The sequence below is a fragment of the Nothobranchius furzeri genome, chromosome 15, assembly GCF_043380555.1.
Source record: "Nothobranchius furzeri strain GRZ-AD chromosome 15, NfurGRZ-RIMD1, whole genome shotgun sequence".
NCBI classification, from domain to species: domain Eukaryota; kingdom Metazoa; phylum Chordata; class Actinopteri; order Cyprinodontiformes; family Nothobranchiidae; genus Nothobranchius; species Nothobranchius furzeri.
In genome coordinates this window covers 35,793,114-35,815,217 of record NC_091755.1, presented here as the reverse complement: position 1 = coordinate 35,815,217, position 22,104 = coordinate 35,793,114, and the positions used below count along the sequence as shown (strand labels likewise).

General features: G+C 43.1%; 1 protein-coding gene across 1 annotated transcript; it reads right to left on the bottom strand.

The window, feature by feature from the left end:
• Positions 1–345: 345 nt before the first annotated feature.
• On the bottom strand, positions 346–18,594 carry nadka (NAD kinase a). Its single transcript, XM_015966964.3, has 12 exons — positions 18,437–18,594; positions 17,799–17,976; positions 15,404–15,487; positions 4,182–4,311; positions 3,953–4,061; positions 3,793–3,878; positions 3,610–3,712; positions 3,376–3,518; positions 2,953–3,052; positions 2,669–2,826; positions 2,083–2,165; positions 346–1,936 (listed from the first exon to the last, which is right to left on the bottom strand). Exons 2-12 carry the CDS (start codon positions 17,951–17,953, stop codon positions 1,789–1,791), a joined length of 1,299 nt encoding a protein of 432 aa, XP_015822450.1. The 5' UTR covers positions 17,954–17,976; positions 18,437–18,594; the 3' UTR covers positions 346–1,788.
• Positions 18,595–22,104: the final 3,510 nt, after the last annotated feature.

Genomic DNA, 22,104 nt, shown 5'->3' with positions numbered 1-22,104 from the left:
TTAGGGAAATTGTTTCTTCTCAGTAAATCTTACTAAAGTCCATTTAGACTGTAAATCCAGAACGTCTACACTTAAAAAAATGTTTTAATTATTTGTGTTCAATAGGATTGAACCAACAAGCTAAAGCTGGAGCTATTAGCAGCTAGCAGATGTAATTCTCTCATAAAAAACGATACAACTCTTAATTCGATATCATAACACATAATTTAGCGATGTTTTAATGTATTGTCATTTATTTCTAATCCCTATTAAACAAACACGAGTGTTAGCTTGCCCTGTTTGACCCAAAGGTAAGTTGATATCATCTTAAGAAAATTATTAAGACAAAAAAAAAAAAATAAAACATTCTGCTTCAACATTGTGTTTATTAAAGATTTCTGGGAGAAAAAATAGCAAATTAGACACATTAATAAACTTGCTGATACAAAAGTTAGAAGTTACAGGCTCTTAGTTACAAAAGTGAAAAGCACTTAGCGAGAGAAACCTACAAATGTTTTAATAGAAAAGAAGTGTCATTCACATTATTTACAAGTTTCTTTCCTACACAATAAAAAAAACAAGACAAACAATTTTGTCCTGGAATGCTTTAGATAATCCCTCACTGATCTGTGACTTTTCCTCAGATTTATTTTACATTGTAAACCAGTTAATAAACGTGGACGTTCAAAATCACATTTATAAACACGCACGCACAAGAAAGGAATGGTTGCTTTTAAGGTTTTTTTTCTGTGTTCAAACAGGCGTAACAAAGGTACGAGTTAACATCTGAGAGAACCTGTAAAACAGGTCTCCACACGGGCTGTAAAAGTGTAACGAGTCCTCAACAGTCACACGAATCCCGCACACAGGGCCTAAAACGGCGGGCTTCATAAAATTTGGCTATTGCTTAAATCAAATCTCTAAAACCAGAAACTAAAACCTGAAGTTTGGTCTCTGACTGGAATGATCGCTGCCTCCCAATGCTGGCGCCACGGAGACTCAAAAATCAACCGTGTTCAGCTGCGAAGCCCGGGGAGACGACCACGGTCGTCGTTACGACGCGCTAAACACAGATTTGTGCAAAAGTTGTGATTAAAAACAAAACCACGACGTAAACCTCAAAAATAAGATGTCTGTACATTAACGGTGAAGTGTTTCAAGGCACAGCCGGGCCCTTAAACGCAACATCCTCAAATTCACTTTTCTTTATTAGTTTAACATAAACTGGAGTTGGTTTTTATTCATCCACTGCAGCTCGGCGTTCCTCTCAGCAGAAAGAGTTTTGATTCGCCGCCTATTTCAGTAAGTAGCCAACGCCTTCCTGAAAACGGGAAAAGTGCTGGAGCTGACCCTAGCAAGTCCTGAAGCACATTTTGGCTCAAGACCGATGTAAGAGTTGATTGTCCTTTATTTACCTGCAGCACCATCTCTAATGAGCTCTTTGTTGATGCTGCAGCTCGTTTCCTATAAAAATACCACGGTGTCAGATTATTAATCTAGAGAAATGTGACAATATGTCCTTTCATGCAGATCGCTTTCCTGTGAAATTTCTGCCTTCATGTTTTCTTTTAAATTCAGCAGATTAAACGACTATCAATCATAAAAAAATCAGTAATTACACATGGCTCACTTGTTATTCCCACTTCTGCTGCGTTCTGCAGGAATGCATTCATCTGCATGTAAAGGCCACGGATATGGACAGACTGTACAGGGTGGAGTTTGGTTTAAAACCCCTCCACCTGTTAAAAGACCAAATAACAGAAGCAGAGGCGGGTCAAGCTTTGGTCCCGAGTCCTGGAAACGCTCGTCTCAGAACTCCTCGTCCTCCGAGATGAGGTAGTTCTGCTTCTTTCTCACGTTCCAGTGCAAACACTGCGCCAGGCTCTCGAACCAGTCGTTCACCGGGTCACGGAAGCAGATGGACGGAACGGGGAAGCAGGATGTAGTGATGGTAATACTGAAACACAGAAAGGACTTGTGATTTTACCCGTCTCAGGAGGCACAACGGCCTGGAGCCAATTAACGTTTCTGATCAGTTTATGTAACAAAGCCAGAGCGCTGAGGCAGCAACAGAGGGGCTTAAAGCTCAGGACGTGGACACACCTGTCTCCATGGCAGATCTCCTGCCTCTTCCTCCCATCAAACGACACCCAGGCCGTGTTCCTGGCTTCACGCGACAGCTTTATCTGTGAAGGAAAGACAGTTTAACGACACTGGTACAAAGAAAACGTGTTCTTCAAAGGTGCAGTATGAGCTGCTTTTTTTGCCATATTGCTAGAAATGTTCACTTACCGACGGGCAACCAATAAATGTAATGATTAATAAAATAATAATAGTTTATTGATCCTGTTCCATCCATCTTACTGCCCAATGACCATTCCTCCCACCTCTGCATGTAACCTTCTGTGTGCACGAACTGTGCAGCTGAACAGGAAGTGAAGCCAGAGTCAGACTGAACGTTTCATTCTTTTTTTACATGTTCTGTTCTGGTTGGTATTCTTTAAGGTGATGGAGTGGCTGTCCATGAAAGCAGCCTGCCTTCTGTCAGCTGGCAGAGCTGAAGAAGGGGGTCGGACCTCGCAGCTGTGCATTTTCAAAAAGCGGTTTGTCCGAATGGCAAAAAAAAACATCTCATATTCCCCCTTTAAACCAAAAACCTCCAATGGCAGAAGATGCAGCGTCTAGATACCTTGAGCTCCACTCCAGCAGGCACCACGATGGGTCTGAAGGAGAGCGAGTGGGGGCAGATGGGGGTAATCATGATGGCGGGGACATTGGGGTGGATCATGGAGGCTCCTGCTGCCACCGCGTACGCTGTGCTGCCCGTGGGTGTCGATACGATCACACCTGAGGGAACGCAAACAGGACGACTCAAAAGGTGGCCAAAACAAACCAGACCGTTTGTTTTTCCTTCAATCGTTTCCTGCCATCAGAGCTGCAGGCCAGCACTGATCACATCACCTGTGTACTCACCGTCTCCCTGCACCGTGGTGATCAGATGTCCGTCCAGGTAGAGGTCGACGTTGGAGAGATACGAGGAGGGTCCTCTGTCCACCACCACCTCATTCAGCACCTAACACACACACACACACACACGTCACAGTTTAACATCAGTAACAATCTGTTAAGTAGACTCCGGTGACACGAGGCTCCTGCAACCACATTGTCTGACGGCAGCAAAAATACTATAATCCCTAAAGAAGCAGGCAGTAACGTCACTGCTCACTAATGCTGTTCAACAAGCAGACTGGAGGACATTGCATGACTAGTTATTTTGACCAGTTTTCAGTAGGAAATGCAGCAAAACTGGTTGCAGGTGTCTGACAGTCTGAACTTAGTGTTCATGCTAATCAAACGCAGCAAAGAATTAAAACCAGGCTCAAGAAGAGAAATTACCTGATACTGCATGACTTTGCGGCTACTCTCCGCGTCCCCGTTGGTCAGGATGATGCTCTTTTCATCCATCGTGTCCTTCTTCTCCCAGTTCTCTTTCAGAACTTGGACTTTCAAGCGACTCCTCAGCACGATTGCAGCGTTGCCTGCAGCGCAAGTATGCATGAGAGTCTTTGACGGCAGTGTAAGGCGACATAAAGGAAAAAGAATGCGGGCGGGTCGGACGGCGTTCTGTACCTTCGATGATCTGCGTGACCTGAGACTGGTACGTGTCGAACTTGAACGGCGTCAGGAAACCCAGCGAACCCAGGTGAAAAGCCATGACTGGCGGAACGCTCTCCTGCAAGTAGAAGTTAGCAGAGAATTGTTGATGCTGCGGCTGGGGGAAAGAGAGAAACGCCGTTCAACTAACAATAATACCTGAAAGAGCGAAGAAGCGTAAAGCAACGTTCCATCTCCACCGAGGCAGATGATGAAGTCAACACGATTAGAAAGATCATCGAAATCTGCAAAGATGAACACGATTATCAGCTTTTCTTGTAACGCAGATGTTTGAACAGCTGCAGCTTTTATATTTTACCTTCTCTGAAAGTGCAAAATTTCTTAGCGATGGCTCCAAAGTTCTCATCTCCTGAAATGGCTGGGTCGTCCAGGACCTTCTTCTCCACATAAACAATCATGTTTTTCACCTGCAACCAAACCAGAGATGACACGTGCTATCCCCAAACAAACAAACAAACAAAACAGCCATGTTCCTGGTGGACATGGTTGTAAAAGGTTGTTATAAAATAAATAAAGAGCTCGGGTACCTCGGTGAGGAAGATGCAGAGCTCTTTGAAAGGCTGAAGCAGGCTGGCGTCTCGGATCTTCTTTATGACGAGGACACTTTTTGGCGGCTTGTTCCACGTTAGTTTCTGGCTGGCGGGGTCCTGAATGTGCCTGAATAAAAAACACATTTAAAAACGAACAAACGGTGAGTTTAATGATCACATCAGACTAAAGTCTACCTGTGATGTCCCTCTGTTGCTCTGCAGAGTCTGCAGGCGATTCAAATGTTTTCATACACAACAAATGTAAAAATGCCAACATGAAAGGATAAAAATAATTGTGAAAGCTCCTGATAGGACATCCAACAGGTCTTACGAGGTCACACTAAACCAAGAGAGAATGCTTGCTTGAGGATGACTCGACGGACCGCACGCTGACCGGGACGAATCCTGAACGAAGGTGGAAAAAGGAAAAGAGCTAAAATAGGAAAAACTGCTGCAGGGTGCATCCTTCCCACAATCAGCGAGTCTGTTTATGTTCATTAGCCGCAGCTTTCATTCGTCACACACAGCCGAGCGAACAGCAGACGCTCTATTTCTAATACAACGGCTTTATTTCTGCTAGAAGTTAAAGCCGGGCTAATTTAGATGCATATGCTGATGCTATAAATCTTAAGCGAGGACAGAGAGAGACTGCCCCATAAGTCACAAGATTTCTCCACCTTCAAATCTGAACAAACATCTCGTGATTTGAACGGAGTTCATTAACGGTAAAAAGCAGGAAGGACTAAGTTTCAACTGTTTTGTTGAGTTTAAAACCATCTGATCTCAATCAGCTGTGGAGAATGCGTTCGTTTGGAGGACTGATGCGATCTGCTGGACGATCGAGAAAACGACGAAAGGAATGTTTTTATTTAAACAGAACACAGGTCCTGTCAGAGTGACATTCCCAGCATCCGACGCCCTGAGCCTGAAAACAGCATCATTAAGAAACATCCACTTCCTGTTTCTCACCTCGAAACACCCGACAACAAAGAAACCAAACAGATAAACGACAAAGCAGAGCGGCTCTCGTCTGGACCAGAGGAAGCCACCTCTGATCTATTCATGAACGGTTCCTTCTCAAAGCACCCACGACCCGACCTCCCCCTTTCATCCAGATCGGTCCAAACCACTTTTCCTTTGTGATCAGGCACAATTCCCACCAGCTGCATGCATCCACATCACTGCAGACTCCAGGTATGTCTTTTATAGAATCATTTCAAAGCACAATGAGCAGAAAGGAGCTTGTTGAGTCTAAATGTGTGATTTATGGTGTTTAATATGTTTTATAAGGAGCAGTGAGGCTCTTTTATATAAATATGTGTTAAAATTTGACCCCGTTTTCTAAAGAGAAAGAGGATCCCTCACCATTTCCAGACTTTGTTCTCTCCATGGCTTCCCGGTGTCTCCTCCACTAAACACGGGTTAAACTTCATGACCGCACGACTCGAGATGTCCCAGCTGGAGGAAGACGCTCTGTCCTGATGCCTGATTCTTCTTTCTTTCACAACTAGCAACTCATTCTGCATCTAACAACTTCCTAAAAAGGCAAACACGCTGGAGCAGCTAACACGAAGTCTGCTGGAGCGCGGCGGTCGGAGCAGGAGGATCAGCTATTTTTGTCCCAGAGAGGACTTAAGGCTAAACTCTCCTCGTGGATTCTGCTCCTGAGGTAAAGCTCACGCCTTATAAAAGCGGTGCACACGACTTAAGCCCCGCCCCTTCTGGGTTGTTGCATGGACCTAGTCATTTTAGAGGAGGAGTTTCCTTGTTGGCCAGGTGTGACTCACACCCAACACTGCTGCTGCGGGCGCAACACACAGATGAGTGATAGTAACAGGAAGGTGATTTAACCTGCATGACCTCATTCTGTGTGTGTGTGTGTTCATGTGTGTGTGTGTGTGTGTGTGTGTGTGTGTGTGTGTGCGTGCTGGATATCACTACCAGAGGTGCAGACATGTTTTAGACCGTTTGACTCAGAAGACCTGCGACCCGATTTGGACATAGAGGAGGATTCTGTTCATCTTCAGAACCAAAATCGGTACAGTTTGTTTACTTTTCTTAAATATTTCATTTGTGCTCCACTGGGAGCTCCAAGCTGATGAGTTCTCAGCTGGTCTTAGCTCCATCATGTGTCCCAATATAGTTCAGTAATCTACAGTTTCACTGCTGTGTGTATTTATTGATATAACTCTGGAAAATATTTAACCGACAATTTACCAGAATAAATCTTCCTGATGCTGGAGTAACTCCTTAGCTCAACTCGTTGTTTGCACTAATCCAGGATGTCATGGAGGTTCTACTGTTGAAATATAGAGATCACCTTTTAGATTAGATCTGTGTGTGTGTGTGTGTGTGTGTGTGTGTGTGTGTTCTTGTACATACTGAGGACCATTTTGAACATTTTCCCTAAAAATTGAGAACATTTTGTCAAAGTGGGGACATTTTTTTGGGTCCTCACTTTTTTTTAGAAGCGTATCAGAAGCTTACTATACCAGTCAGAGGTATGGTGTGAATTAAGTTTTAGTTAAGGTTAGGGTTAGGAATAGATCAGCGTTGGTTATGGTTAGGGTTGGAGTATGGGTTAGGCATGGTGAAATCACAAAAATGAATGGAAGTCAATGGAGGGTCCTCACTATGATAGAAAGACAGAAGTGTGTGTGTGTGTGTGTGTGTGTGTGTGAGAGTGTGTGTGTGTGTGTGTGTGTGTGTGTGTGTGTGAGTGTGTGTGTGTGTGTGTGTGTGTGTGTGTGTGTGTGTGTGTGTGTGTGTGTGTGTGTGTGTGTGCACCCATTACAGGGTAGAAGACAATGAAACTGGTCAGTACTGATTGTGTATTTACATTTATGGGATAATCTCTGAATGGGAGTGAGCTTCCTGATGTCCCGTTTCAGCAACGATAAAACTAAAGCTGTGAAGGCAAAAGGAGGAAAGATTCTGCACACTAGACGTTTACCTGCAGATAACCGTATTTAATCCTCAAACATAATAAAATTCTTATTAATTTCTTTATATTTTGTTTTTACGGAGCCAGAATTTCTTACTGTCTTGATTTAAAAATGATCTTAATAAGGTTTCTCAGGCTTTCAGAAGCTCTTCCTGATTTTTCACTCTTTGAAAGTAATTTTATTAACAAATGAAGGGTAGTTGGAGATGTTCGCATACTAATGCTGCTTCACTTCACCCATGAAACGGGCGATACATATCGTGACGAATCTTCTAGGAACCAATCAGGATTTGCAAAACATAAGAAGGTGAGTTCTCCTGGATCTGGATGCACATAATGTCCCATTAATAATAAATGCTCATCTATTTTTTGTTATAAAGCTTTCCATGTTCATTTAACCCTCCCACTGTCTATGGGTGACCCCGCGAGGAAAGTTGACCATTGAGCAGGGTTGATGGTTTATCCCTTGAGGTCCACGTGGCAGGGGTGAGGTGGTGCTCACTCCTGCCACGTGGACCTCAAGGGATAAACCATCAATCCTGCTCAATAGTCAACTTTCCTCGCGGGGTCACACCCATTAGGACAGTGGGAGGGTTAAAGAAAGCTGCAGGACAGCTAGAATGAGTGTGTGTTTTTTAAGTGAGGCTGTCAAATAGGTGAAGTAGTCAAAAGAAACCGAACAACAAATACCCGTCGGAATGTTGTATTTTCACTTTTTAAGCGGTGCTGACATAACCACGGCTCTGAGCAGAGTGATACGCCTCGTTTGGCAGTACGAAGTGTTGTGATTTAAAATCAACAACGAAGACAGAGGAGCAAGGGACCGTCTCATCTGACTGTTTAATGTTTGGTTAGGACCTATTCATCAAGAATAAGACCATGAACATTAAACAACACGTAAAAAATATTAACCAATCAGACGTCCCTCTGATGTCATCTGGAGTCTAAGATTTTAAATTAAACACCTGCAGCATTTAAAAACAATAATAGAGAAGAACTAAATGTAGACGATTGTCTAGTTCCTCACAATGCTTTTTGAATGACTAGGCAGATGAATACCGGAGGACAAAGTGTCCAGTTGGACCAGTTTAGAGGTTAGAGTGGGAGGGGACGTCACGTATTCTGCTTCTGCCCAACAGGTTCATCACTGCAGCTTACCATCCTCAAAAAGATAAATAAAAATCACAATGTGCTTTAAGAGAGAAGACAAAATACTAAAAATACCCAAATTAACTGATATAAATAAGCCAATTATCACTAAATCTAACTAGATGTCTGTTGAAATGAAAAATAAAATCAGCTGTAGCTGATTAAAAACCATCGACATTAATAGCAAGAGTGTCCATAGTTAACTTGCTTTTAATCATGCATATTGCACCAATATTTCTCATATTTCTAGTGTTCTTAGAGTCAAGAGAAAACATACCTCCTTTATGCAAATGTAACCACTTTGCTAGGACATCTGTTAGTTTTTCATGCTTTTTTCTCCTACCTTTCTACCACACGTACAAGTAGAAGACACCACTGCTTGTATGGGGCAGTGATTTGCTTCCTTTAATGGTGTGCTTGCATTTAGGGGACAATTAAAACTAAAAGGGCTCCAATTTTGATGAAATCCCTCATCTGGAAGAGATCTGATACAAAAATGTCAGTGTAAATGTTGTTTTTACTGCACTCCTGTTGTTTTAAATTCTGGTTCATGTGAGCTGAATGAGGGGGGTGGACTACTGGCGGTTGTGAGTGAGGCCCCTTGGGGGTCTTGGTGGTGGACATGGGTTGCTGCCTGGCGGCTGCATTGCCCCTGAGCAGGTCTGGGTGGGGGCCTGGGGGCTCGGGGGTGGCCGGCCCTGTGTAGGGATCTGAGCAGGGCCTTGGGGGTCAGGTCCTGACATGTATGCTGCCGGGAAGAAGGCGGGAACATGCGGCAGCGCCTGGCCCGGGCTCAGGTAGACCTTGGCTCCTCTGCTGTCCCATTACGGGGGACGAGGATGTCCAGGAGGGGAAGGACCCAACCGTACCTGGATGTCCTATGTCTTGTATATTCTGGAAATTGTGCAAATGCAGGGATGGGAGTAGATATTCTGCCGGGGTGGGGCTGAGTTGGTGCCCTCGAACTCCGTAGGGCTCTGCGATGCTGCTGCTTTGGGCCCTGGCAAGATGGGCTGGGGTCTCCATGCCCTGGGTGGCATTTTGGCAACAGAGGTGCCTATTGGGGCCAGTGGGGGAGCTGGCTTCCTGGAGGGCTTAGGCCAACCAGCCATTCCTCCCCATCCCCACACATTTCTCTCCTCCTGCTAACTCACATCATCACTCAAACACAAACTTAGGGCCTTGGGAGTGAGCAACACACTTAGGGCCTTGGGAGTGAGCAACACACTTAGGGCCTTGGGAGTAAGCACATTCAACGGCATTTGGCAGGGAATTTTTCAGCCTCATCATGAGTGCCGGTGTCCACTTCCAATTTTAAACTGCACTTAGACACAGAGGGCTGTGGGTGCAAGTGGGACGGTGTGCCTGTGGGCTTGCCGCTGACATCTCCCGAGGCTCTGCCGGTTGTTGGTTGTGGCCCCTTCGGGACAATCCTCTGCGCCTCTCGAGGGGGGCAGGGGCTTTTCTGGTTGCAGTCTCCCTGGGGTCCCTGTGCTCTGGGGCAGCTCCTGGATCTCTGGGACTTGGAGCTCCCTCCATCTCCTGCACATCTTTGGGGGGCAGATCTGTGGCCCCTCACACTCTCTATTGGACGCTCCTATAGAGAAGCCTTACATATACAAGCACGTGTACACACACAGGTGCTCACATGGTGCTCTCATAAGTATGGACTTGGGCATGTTCAACACATGTCTTAAGGCTGTGGTTGACACTAAATGCACTGTGATTTATTATCGTGATTGTTCAGTAAAACAATTGTAACCGGGTCACTTTAGTTCCCGGAAGTAATTCTGGTTGGACATGCCATGCCACTGACGCAGAAGAGGCCAGGTGAGTCAGTACAAGGTCGCTATAATTTGGGCAGCTGGGGTCTAGGGGCAAAGGCTGAATGCCTTGCTTTGTGTGCAGACGTGGGTGCAGCTAAGTGGTGAGTGACCTGGCCTTGCTTTATTTTAGTTAAATAAAGGTTGTATTTTTAATCGGTTCCTTTTTGTGAAGCGTGAGCAGGACTGAAGGGTGAACAAAACCAGGAATTTACGTTGGCAAGCTGAAGGCCGATGAGGTATTGGTTGCGGTATTTATAGAATATTCTTTTTAGAATAGGATTAACAATGTGTGTTTGTTCACAGATCTTAGCCTGCTACTGTTTTCCAGTTCTTTTATTAACTTTTTTTTTCCCAGTTCTATTTTACCATTAGTCATCTTCGGGAGAGGGGGAGGGGAGGAAAACTTTCTCGTGAGACTAGTGGTTAGCATCGATGACATTGCTGTCTCTGGGAGGGTAGTTAGCTTCTTTTAGAGTATCCACTGTAGGGGTTTGTCGAGGGTTTTACTCATTACTGGGGGCGTGTGTATGAGCTTTAGTTAAAGGGAGCACTGGATGTTTTCCTTTATATTAATGTCTTTTGTGTCGGTTCCCTACAGCGGCCTTGTGCTTTTAAATAGTAGTTGGCTGGCGTTGTGTGTGTGGTCCCAGGGCCAGCATTGTCGTCGCTCCTCCCTCCTCTCGCGTTTAGTTTCCGTCCACCTCTTTTATCCCGATCTGTTTCTTAGTAAATCTTATCTGTGTTTGTGATGTGTCTTGTGAATAAAATTGTTGTGAACAAGCCTCTGCTATGTCTCATTAAGGGTTACTACCTACGGTTTAGGATCTAAGTATCCAGTCCTCTAGGTCACAATTGGCGTTGTTGGCAGGATCCATGTAGTACTGTCAAGTAAGTCCATGGATGTGAAATTTGTGGCACCCTGTGCGGGAGCACGAGGACATGCTTGTGGAAAGAGGGGGGAAGATGTGACCGAGTAAGCGTCCTGTCACAGTGTCCCGATTGATCAAGCGCCCTGGCTACTTGGCCAAGGGGATGTCCCTTTGGCTGACTGGTTAACGTGCATGACTCTCACCCGGGAGTCTGGGGATCGAATCCCGCCCGGGCCCTCCTTACTCCACCTGGCCACACAATGTTGATTTTAGATTTTCTCATCAAGTTGACGCAGTGATAGCTTGCTCCTGTCGTATTGTTGTGTGTCCCTTTTCTGCAGGTCTAGAAGCAGACTCTTGCTCATCATTGATTGTTTATCTTTGTGGAAATTATGCGACTGGCGTAGTCAAAACACCCATCAGTACTTTTCACTTAAACTGCAGTACAACAAATGTGCGATCCAGGGCGTAAGGCAAAGCGGATTAGAAAATAGCTCTTTTAGCCCCGTTGACTGGCATTCATTTTTCCGTTCTTTCGAGGACTCATGAGCCAACCGGAAAGGGAGGAGACTTAGGCTCCCCATGTCCGTCTTCGGATTTTTTAAAAACACAAACACTAGCGACCCCTCAGCTGGTTCAAAAGAAACTTTTTGTTTGAATTTAACCTTCCATCATAAAATGATTGAAACATTAGACTGAGCAAGATAGCAAGGCTGTCAGTATTACTGATCAGAGAGCTACAGCCTGGCTATTTTGCTGATCCTATGTCCTACTTAAGTGCAGCACCTGAATCAGTGTTTCATTTTTATTATACCCAAAGGGCTCTGAAGTGATTGAGACATTAGATTGTTTTGTGACTATTCTTTGTAAATTTCTGACTTATTGCATCTTCAAACTGGAGAAAATAAAAGCAGATTTTCATAATAACAAATTAATCACTTTGATTTGATGTTTATAAGGATCGACTACAACTTGTTCCATTAGCTTGACTCTTGAAGTATCCCACCGACTGCTGTTAAAACTACACAATCCTACTTAAAAAGAACTAACCGCAACCCCTTCGGACAAAATAAGCCAGGCCCTGCAGAAACCCTAAGAAGAAGCAAACATTCTTTACTAAATTAAAACAAAAAGACTAAATAACTTCCATTTGTACCGCAATTCCAAAAATTCTGAAATCTTCACAAATTATCATTCCCACACTGACAAAGAGAACAATTGAGTAAAACGGATATTTTTCAAGTCTATACGCGATGACAGGTGGATAATTCATCATTACAGCAGTTATGCTTACCTGGAGCTCAAAAACAAAGTCGTTTTGATCCACGTTTGCGTGTTCAGTAGCCTCACCCTTCCACGAAGAACCACCAAGATGACACGTTTCAGTTCAGAAAATCTAAAGTGTCTCGGTGTTGAATCACTGCATGTTGCCCCCAGCGACTACACACAATGTGTGAAAGCATTCACGTAAACAATCAGATTTAGAAAACTGGTCATCTGAAAACAGCACCACCCAACCTTTGTTAGCAGCAAAGATAGCCCCGTCTTACTACTTTTAACCTGTTTAGCAGCTTTAAAGAAGCTCATCCTTTTAAAATAGATCAGCGAGTGAAACGTGGGCAAAGAGTGTCACTGGGTCACCGGTGTGTCCGGGCTGAGTTAAAGTTAAGTTTAACATGACGACAAATGGTGATACCACGCTTTTAACAAACATGCACTTTTGTTTAAAAGGCTTTGCATCTGGCAAATTTCAAAATAAACGACAGAGCAGATTAATTGTTGTGTAAACATTAGCGATGCACCAATATGCAATTTTGGGGCCGATACGATATTAAGATCACTGTTATGGCCAATAACCGATATTTGCCGATACCAATATATGTACACACAACACACACATTTACGATTCCGAGGTGATTTCAGTCACGGTTCACATGACTAAACAACTACACATCACCCCCCTCACCCTCTGAAACAGGCAAACAAATGGAGACAAGATGGAAAAAATATCGGTTGTTAATATTGGCCTGGTTTTATTTATCGAACCGATGACGATATGTTAAAAAATGACTAACACTGGCCGATGCCGATATATTGTCCATCCCTAGTAAACATAATAAAAAACATTACCAATGACACCTCCTTGGCGAAGGTAAAAAGAACAGAAAATAAACCACAGATCTTTTGGACACAAGCTGCAATCTTTCTTCTTGCTTGTTATTGTTTGAACTGCCGAAATCATGCGTGACCTTGCAATTGTCCTGTGATTTTGTGATCTGGGATCAAACACGTCTATTACATTAAGAGCCACTTACGCATCCACGTTACTGAGCACCAAACGTACAGTGGTGTGAAAAACGGTTAGCCCCCTTCCTGATTTCTTATTCTTTTGCATGTTTGTCACACTTGATTGAAACAGGTGTGGCAGTAATCAGGCTTGGGGGTGGCTACAGAAATTGAACTCAGGTGTGAAACACCACAGTTGGGTTATTTTTTAACAAGGGGGGCAATTACTTTTTTACACAGGGCAAAGTAGGTTTGGATTTTGTTCTCTCCCTAAATAATAAAAACCATCATTTCAAAACTGCATTTTGTGTTTACTTGTGTTATCTGAGACTAATGGTTAAATTTGTTTGATGACCAGAAACATTTTGTGTGACAAACATGCAAAAGAATAAGAAATCAGGAAGGGGGCTAACCATTTTTCACACCACTGTAATGTCAGCAACAGATCTTCCATTTGGATGTTTTGACCTCTTAACTGGGATCAGCAGATCAGAAATTGGTATCTGCCATCAAAACCAGAATCAGTGCATCACTAGTTCAAACTTAGAAAACTTTCTTCTCCCAAATAATAGATGAATCTGCTAAATTCAAACTGTATAACCCTAACCCTGGTTTAGAAGTACACAAGCCCTGTATCAGTAGAATTACCGGTATTAGTTTGGTTTCCTTGACCTGCTTGATTTGCTTCATTATGGATCAACAGATTAAGAACTAATATGCAAGATTATTCTGTGATGTGTAAGTTGTCAGTTAGTTGTTTGACTTTTTGTTTTAAACATGGAAGTTACACAAGAGGAGGTGATACGTAAATAATCTGGAGTTTGACAGCTTCTCATAAACCCAGACTTCAGAAACGCTCCATGAAAACTTGCTCAGGAGGAAATCAGTTTCTCTATTAAAGGGGCATTATGGAAGTGTGACAGCCAAAACATGTATAGAAATAATAAATGTCTTCTTCATACATTCTCCTGCAATGCCCTGGTCCTGTAGAATGAGCCCTGGCATTTTTACTGTGATTGCCTGTTTTTCTGTAAAATCACAGAAAAAGAGAGATGCTCGGGTCGAGCAGGCTGCTTCATGCGCGTTCACGCTCAGGCATCGCCCGTAGCATTTGCTATCCGTAGCTTTAGCAGCAGAGAGTGAGGTAGTGCCACTTTGTCGCTGTTCCTAACGCCTAGTGACGAACCTAGCTACATTTCTGAGGACCCTTAGCTACTTTCTTCTAGATATTTCCTGCAAATTAGCAACAAAATAGCCGTTTTCGCTCCGAACCATTCTTTGAACGTTGTTTCAGCTGTCATCAAGGATATAAATATTATAGATACCAAATACGTCAGTGGTGGTTTAGCTCATCTAGTTAGACATCGGCCTCTCGTGCAGGAGACCTGGTTCGATTCTGGGTGAGAACACAGTTTTTTAGAGTTTCTTTTTTACAGTAATGATATATTTTTTTTACAGTAAGATGCCCAAATTTTTATTTGAGACTCGCCGAACGGCATTCAATTCACAGATAAAAAAGATGTGGGTTCAACTTTCATTTTGGAACAATTTTTCAAGCAAGGGAAGGGAATGATCTGAGCATGCAGGAGGACTGACCCATCATAAACCTTTGTCGGCTGTGCTGAAGAGAAAGGTACAGAAGCAAACTACTTAATTAGCTGTGCGTTCTCCTGCCCTCTGTCCTTCGGGCCACCCACCCACCCACCCACCCACCCACACACGGGACTGTCAGCTCTCAGAGCTCTGTGAAGCTGACGCTTCACTCAGCTGTTATTTTCATTAAGGAGTGTGCACGTACAGCATGCGCGCCTCGTGCACGAGCCTCCTATTGAAGCTGCCGTTACGCTTTTGGCCAGAGGGGGCAATCACGAGCATAAAAATTCAAAACTCCGTAAAGTCCCTTTAAGATCAAACACTAGATAATATTCTGATCGTCGTCTCGCCGTGTTGAGATTTATCTTATAGTTTAGACTTCCCTTCCTCTCTTCTAGGTGTTCTTGATGGTTATTTGCAATAACTGCAGCAAAGACTAATGTAATTCAAGGTCTGATGTAGCATATTCAGTCAGCACTCAGAATTATAATTCGGAAAAAAATTAATATATACTCTAAAAGTGTAAATAAAAAAATGTTTTCTTCAGCTTACATTACAGCGTGGGGGTTCTGGAGCATGCAGGCCTTCGGACCGAACGTGGTGACGGGGCTTGGTCCGTGGAGTGACTGATTCCTCCTGAAAACAGACAGAAAGAATCCAGGTTTAAACACAAACAGCCTCATTTTTTAACAAGACAAGAAAAGGCCCAAGCCTTTTCAATGATAAAATATCTAGTGCTCTATAAAATCTTCTACCACCTCAGTGCTACTTAATGATTAATACTTTATGAAATTAACCAGGAGATTAAAAACCCATGAAAATGTGCACTGGTTCCTTGTGAAATACTCTAATCTGTCATGGCTGCAGTGCAAACACTAGCCAGTCTCGTCCTCTGTAATTCTACACAGAGAGCTAATTCTGAGTAGAACTACATCCCATAAGGAAGCACGACGCTGGCTGATCGGGCTATGCAAACACAGTTACCTTAGATACTCACCCTGCAGTATTTCTCACCGTATTTGTTTTTGTACAACAACCTCAAATGAACCCTTACAACACAATGTTTGCATAAGGCTTTGTTAAAACTGTCTAATTGCATTAGGGGTGAAAGGTCGGCGATGCTGAGCTCTGATGGAACAAACGCAGCCTTCATGCTGCTTCACATCGGCCCAGCCAACAAATCCTCTTAGTCGGACCCGCTGAATTTACACCCTGGCGCTCCTAAAGCTGCATTAGTAAGAATTCGATTATCAACGTTGTTAGACATGAACGTGTTCATGGTTTTGTTTAAAATGACCCACTTTCAATTCAATTCAGTTCATTTCTGTAGCGCTAAACCAGGACAAGAGTCGTCTCCAAGTACTTTACAAAGTAAACAATCCAATTGAGTTCACTTCAATATGCCAATTAGTTGCAAGATTCCCATGTGAGGAAACTCAGCAGATTACATCAAGTCAAACAAAAACAACTAATTTTTGCAACAGCTGTAATAAAAACAAACGGGCACAAAAAAACTTAACTGGCTTGTTTTTTTCTTTAGACTCTCTTACCTCTTAGAAAAATGGAGAAGTTTAGGGATTAAGCAACATTTACCAGGTAAGACAGAAGAAGGAAGTTGGAACAAAAAGTGTGTGTGTGTGTGTGTGTGTGTGTGTGTGTGTGTGTGTGTGTGTGTGTGTGTGTGAGAGAGAAACAAAAGAAAAGGAAAAACCCTGACATTGTATCTGCATATTCACAACACACCCTTCGACTTTCATCATCCATCCTTTAGCTTCCAAGCAGCCAGACTCTCACCATTTCCCTTCAAACTAAAGCTTTTGTTTCCCATTTAAAAGCAAAAACATCAAGAAAGTAGGCGTCATTTAAGCTTTTACTCACTACTGTGAACCCTCTTTTATTTTGAAAGGTTTTTCCAAGTGTTATTACAATTGGCGACATTAAACAAAGCCAGGCCCTACAGTATCAACGATAAATAATATTGGGAGTGTTTAACGAAAGTAAGAAAGTTGTTGGTGAAATTTTAACCAAATACATAAATAAAATTAAAAATTTTCATTACTCAAAGTTTCCGCCCTCCTAGCAGATGAATAGAAACCACTTTCCTATTAATGTGAAGTCAATCGCAGTTGCCATCATGAATAAATTCATGTTGGGTGTAGATTTTAATATCTTGGACAAGTGCACTCTTATTAGTGAGTTCCCATTTCTAAGAAACCTCAGACAAAGAAAACAAAACATTTGCAACATCTATTCTGAACAAACACAAAAGGCATCCTTCTACATCCTTCTACAGCAACAGGAACCAAACCCACACCTGGAGATTTCTCAAGTGGTGCAAGACCAGCTCTGTCACAAGGCAGTGTCAAAATCATTTCTAAAAACAGAAGCTGTTTGGAAATACCACAAATCATGTTATTATCTGCTAGTTTTATATTGTTTTGAAGCATAGCAACAAGTACCTTCTAGTAAATAAGTTTCACGGACAATTAACAATAAGTTGCCTACTAAACATTAAAATGCTTAGTTTAAAATGCCTTAAATGCAATTTTCTAGCATTTTCCCCTTTAATCTGGGTCTGAAAGTATCATTTGTGAAAAGATAAATGCTGTTCTCAAGTTGTTGCTACTGTATCTGCTTCTGTTTCAACAGGAACACACTGGTTGCAGATGTATGCCCTCTTTTTCTGTAGTAATTTCCAGGATATCCCACTGATATGTCCACAGAGTGAACCCAGCCCAGATGGATTCAGTTTCTCTGGCATTGAAATCTTTTCTTCTTTTTTTTTCTTGAATCAACGCAAATGAAAAGATTGCGCCTTGCATTTGTGACTCAACAAAAACGCTGACCCTGATGGAACCGGAGACATGGTTACTGGTTGAATAAAAGAAACAATAATGAGGAGAGGGACACCTGACCACCCAGGTGGGTGTGTGAGCTCCACATTCACCTGTACTCTGAGTAGCTGCTGGCCGAGGAGGCGCTCAGACTGCGGCTCTTCGTGTAGCGCCGTGCCACGCTGAGACCCGGGACCTCTCCTCCTCCCTCACAGGTGGCGCAGCAGTAAGGAGCAGCCTCCTTTCGCACCTCCGGGCCACCGTCCATCTGACAGCTAGGCTAGGAGCAAACTGGACAGAACCGGTAGGCCATTAATGGGGCTAAAAACCAAAAACGCAGCCGCACCGACATAAACAATGCATCTAGTTATTACATGGAACAGTCTAGAAAACTTAAAACACATTAAATTATGTCCCTTTTTCATAATATACACACACAACAAAACAAAACAATTTAAGGTTCGCTTTATGCTAGCAGGGGTTTGTTTAAAAGTTTTTGTTTCCGTATGTTTCAAAGGTAAGCAACTATGCAATGTTTGAGCGAAGTTAACAACTTAATCATAATTAGAGCCAGCAGCCCTTCGTGCCGACTGAAACATTTAGGAAAGTTTAACCGCGTCATTCTGAAGAAAATGTAGACCGGCTGGTAGGAGATCAAGCTCGGCTAGTTTCATAAGAAGCTAGCTGAGCTGCTCGCTGCCGGTCAGGCGGAAACACGGAGCGTCTATATTTTATCGATTTCCAACTCTACCTTGACACAGAAAGTTTACCGGAGGATATGAAGACCTGAGGAACAGCAATTTGCCGAGGGGGTTATCTGTGGAAAAATTACGTTACACCATGTTCCCTCTCTCCAAAAGAGTTGTCAGGTCAGCCCATAACTTCCTGTTCCTCACTGACCAATCAGAAGCTCATACTGCCCGTGACGTCTGATTGGATGAGAGAGAGAGAGAGAGAGAGAGAGAGAGAGAGAGAGAGAGAGAGAGAGAGAGAGAGAGAGAGAGAGAGATTTCATTCAAAATACTTCATAAATGTTACCCAGCTAATCACTATATGACAAAGATTAAGAGGGACAATGTGAATTGCTGTTTTTGTGGAAGCCACCCTGAGACCGTTCAGCACCTCTTCTGGATCTGTTCACATGCTACGACGTTTTGGAAAGAGTTTAGCAGATTTATTATCGGACAGCTCTGCAAGGACTTCATTTTAAAATGGGAAAATGTTGTATTTTTTTTTCGCAAGCACAGAAAGGAAGATGTATACTTTGTTATAAATTTGTTAATTATTCTAGCTAAATTCTATCTCCACAAATGCAAGTATAGTAACCAAAAACCTAATTTCAAGCACTATTATAGTGACACTATCTTACATAAAATTGATTAGTGGATCACTAAACAAAAAAGCTTTAAAAACTATAACTATTTGCACCACCTATAATTTATTTCGATGTAACAGTTCTGTAGTGCACCCCCTGGCATATGTTTCATCTTCTTTGTTAAATTTTGTATGCAATTTGTTTATATACTTATCACCTTGTTCAATAAAGTTTTGAAGAAAAAAAAAGAGAGAGAGAGAATGGTAAAATATTATTAATACTTCTTTTATTGAGAAGGGAGGCTAAAATATTCTAATGGTAAATTCTAAGCGTAAAATAACCTCTCAATTTATAAATAATTGTCAACGGAAAACCTCTGGGTTTGTAGACACCTGGGTTTAGAACGTTTAGTCCCATATGTGAAAACCCCAATTAACTCTTCACAACGTTTGTATCTGACAGTGTTGCAAAAATACAAGTTTCATTCCATTCTAAGTTAGGAAACTGGAGAAACTGAACAAGTTTCCTTGTTGCTAATGCCACAAATATAACATTTTATTTTGAAAAAATATACAAAAATGTACCTACAAAGTGACTATTGTAACTTTATTAAAGTAATTCCTTCCTCCTTCATATTAATACTCAGGAATAGAGGGGATTTTATTTTTCAGCTCCTGAGACGAGGTGGAAAAACTGAACAGTTCCTTTTTGCCTGCATTTTTGCTTTTTCTACTTTGGGGGATCATCAACACGTTTGACTAAGGGGGTACACGTGATACGAGAAAATGGCTCAGGGGTCCACAAGTCAAAAACGTTGGGAACCACTGCTCTAAACCTACAGATGTAGTTTATCCCTTTATCTTCCAGAGGGCATTGGATCTGTTTGTAGCACAGAAGCTCCTACTTTAGCTCATCGATTTCATCTTGTTTACGGACAATATACAAAGAAATGAGTTTTTTGAGTTTGTTTGTTTGAGGGATGATATTCTGGCTTTCTCGTCACCTAACTATGTTGGCAACAGGGCAAATTTAAAAGTCCAGGGGTCTCATTTATCAAACATTGCGTAGAATCTTTAAAACCGTACTTAAGCTCAGCAAAAAAAAAAAAGTACTTACGCCAAGTAGGTTTGTGATCTATCAAACATGGAGTATGCACAGCTGAACACAATCTCCGCTTCATAAATCAGAAACTAACGAGAATGTTTCTCAGCTCAATTTTAGTCACATCCCGCCCTCACCACGCCCACTTACTGCCATAAATGGTCAATGCAAAGCGCCTTGTGGATCTCATGCATTTACATAAGCCGGCTTGTTGCAGAATTTCGATCACGACCGCAGATCAAGGAAGCGCTATTTCACAGAAGCAGAAATTTAGGTATCTGTGGGTGAGGTGGAGAAATGAAAGGAAGTGCTTTTGCAAAACAAATAAGAGAAAATCCACGTATTGGCACAGCGTTGCTGAAGCCGTCAATGTTGTGAGTTCTTCAGAGAGATCTGTGGCGGATATATAAAAAGTGGTCCGATCAGGATTCGATTCCCAGACTCCCAGGTTAATGTCACACACACTAAAGCCGGGCGTACACTGTGCGACTTTTTCACTTTTTTGAGCCGATTTTCCAGTCGTGCGAGAATCACGACATCGGGGCGAGTTTTGCGCCGAGCGGTCGTGTAGTGTACAGGGGGTTACGAGAGGCGATTAACACCACGTGACCAGCTGCCGATCAGCAGTCGTGAGGTCGCACGGACTTCTGGCGTGTTTGAAATTTCGCTCGTCCCTCGTGACGGTATCGCACTGTTGAAGCGGCGCTGCGAGCAGCTGCGACCCAAAATGTATCAGAACCGCTCACGGTGCGCATGCGCAATCCTGCATCAACGCCGCTCGCTCGCTATTTCCCTAATAACACACGCTGTTCTTTTTTGTTTCTACACGTTTTTTTACTCACAAAGATTGTCAAGAAAGCGTGTTTGTCGTGTTCATGTCAAATTAAACTGATCACAAAACACAGATTTACTTTCTTTATTTCGTTTTCCTCATCCAACCCCCATAAATCCCTGTGTGTCCTCCTGCAGCACTCCCGAAGGACAACAGGCAAAACAAGACAAAAAAGTCTGTCGTGTTGCGTAAAAACGGCTATTTTTAGCATATTCTTAGGGCCGGCGTGTTGCTACCAGACGTACAGTGTGAGCAGTCAGGTCGCATGCGAGAACTGGGTCGTGCAGTGTGAGCGAATGACTCGTGAGATCTGCCCTGCGAGGAAGTCGTACAGTTTGAGCTGAAGCTGAACGCTGTGAGTGAAAAAGTCGCACAGTGTACGCCCGGCTTAACCAGTCAGCCAAACAGAGATCTCCCCTGCATGTAGCCAGGGCGCATGATCAATCGGGTCACAGTGACAGGACAGTGTCAGACTCATGAGTTTGTCTCAATCTGTCCCCCTGCTGATATTCTGCATTCCGTATTCTGCGCTTCAGGCTGTGTGTGTGTATGTGTGAGAATGTGCACGCATGTGTGTGTACGCGCACGTGTGGGGGGTCTTGTTCTGTGTGAAAACGAAACAGTACAAGTGATAATGCTGCAGGATTTCATAACTGTATCCTTCTCAGCAGCAGCACTGCAGGTGCTCTCCATGTCCAACATGTGCGTAAGCCAGGTCCTTAGTCAACTTAAAGTTACACACAGTTTTCCGCTAAGTTTTCTTTCATAAATCCCAAAGTTTGCGTGGAAAGTTGCTTACACAGTTTTCCGACCCCATTTTGTGCATAAGCAACCTTGATAAATGAGGCCCCTGAGCCCCTGGGGCGTGTGACTTTCACCCGGGAGTCTTGGGATCGAATCCTGATCGGATCATTTTTTTATATCCGCCACAGATCTCTCTGAAGAACAAGAACTCAGCATTGACGGCTTCAGCAACACTGTGCCACTCCGGATTTTCTCTTATTTGTTTTGCAAAAGTACTTGCTTTCATTTCTCCACCTCACCCACAGGTACCTAAACTTCTGCTTCTGTGAAATTGCGCCTCCTTGATCTGCCTTGATCTACGGTCACCATGTCATTGACGGAGCGCTGCAACAGCCGGCTTATGTATATGCATGAGATCCACAATGCA

Bases quoted from the DNA above. Each gene is read 5' to 3' on its own strand.
- nadka (XM_015966964.3), bottom strand. From the start codon at position 17,953: ATGGACGGTGGCCCGGAGGTGCGAAAGGAGGCTGCTCCTTACTGCTGC. The intron at 4,312-15,403 runs GTAAGCTGAAGA...TTTTTTATTCAG, and splicing joins CAGAACCCCCACGCTGTAAT to GCACATTCAGGACCCCGCCA. The intron at 2,827-2,952 runs GTGAGTACACAG...GCGTTCCCTCAG, and splicing joins CACCACGGTGCAGGGAGACG to GTGTGATCGTATCGACACCC.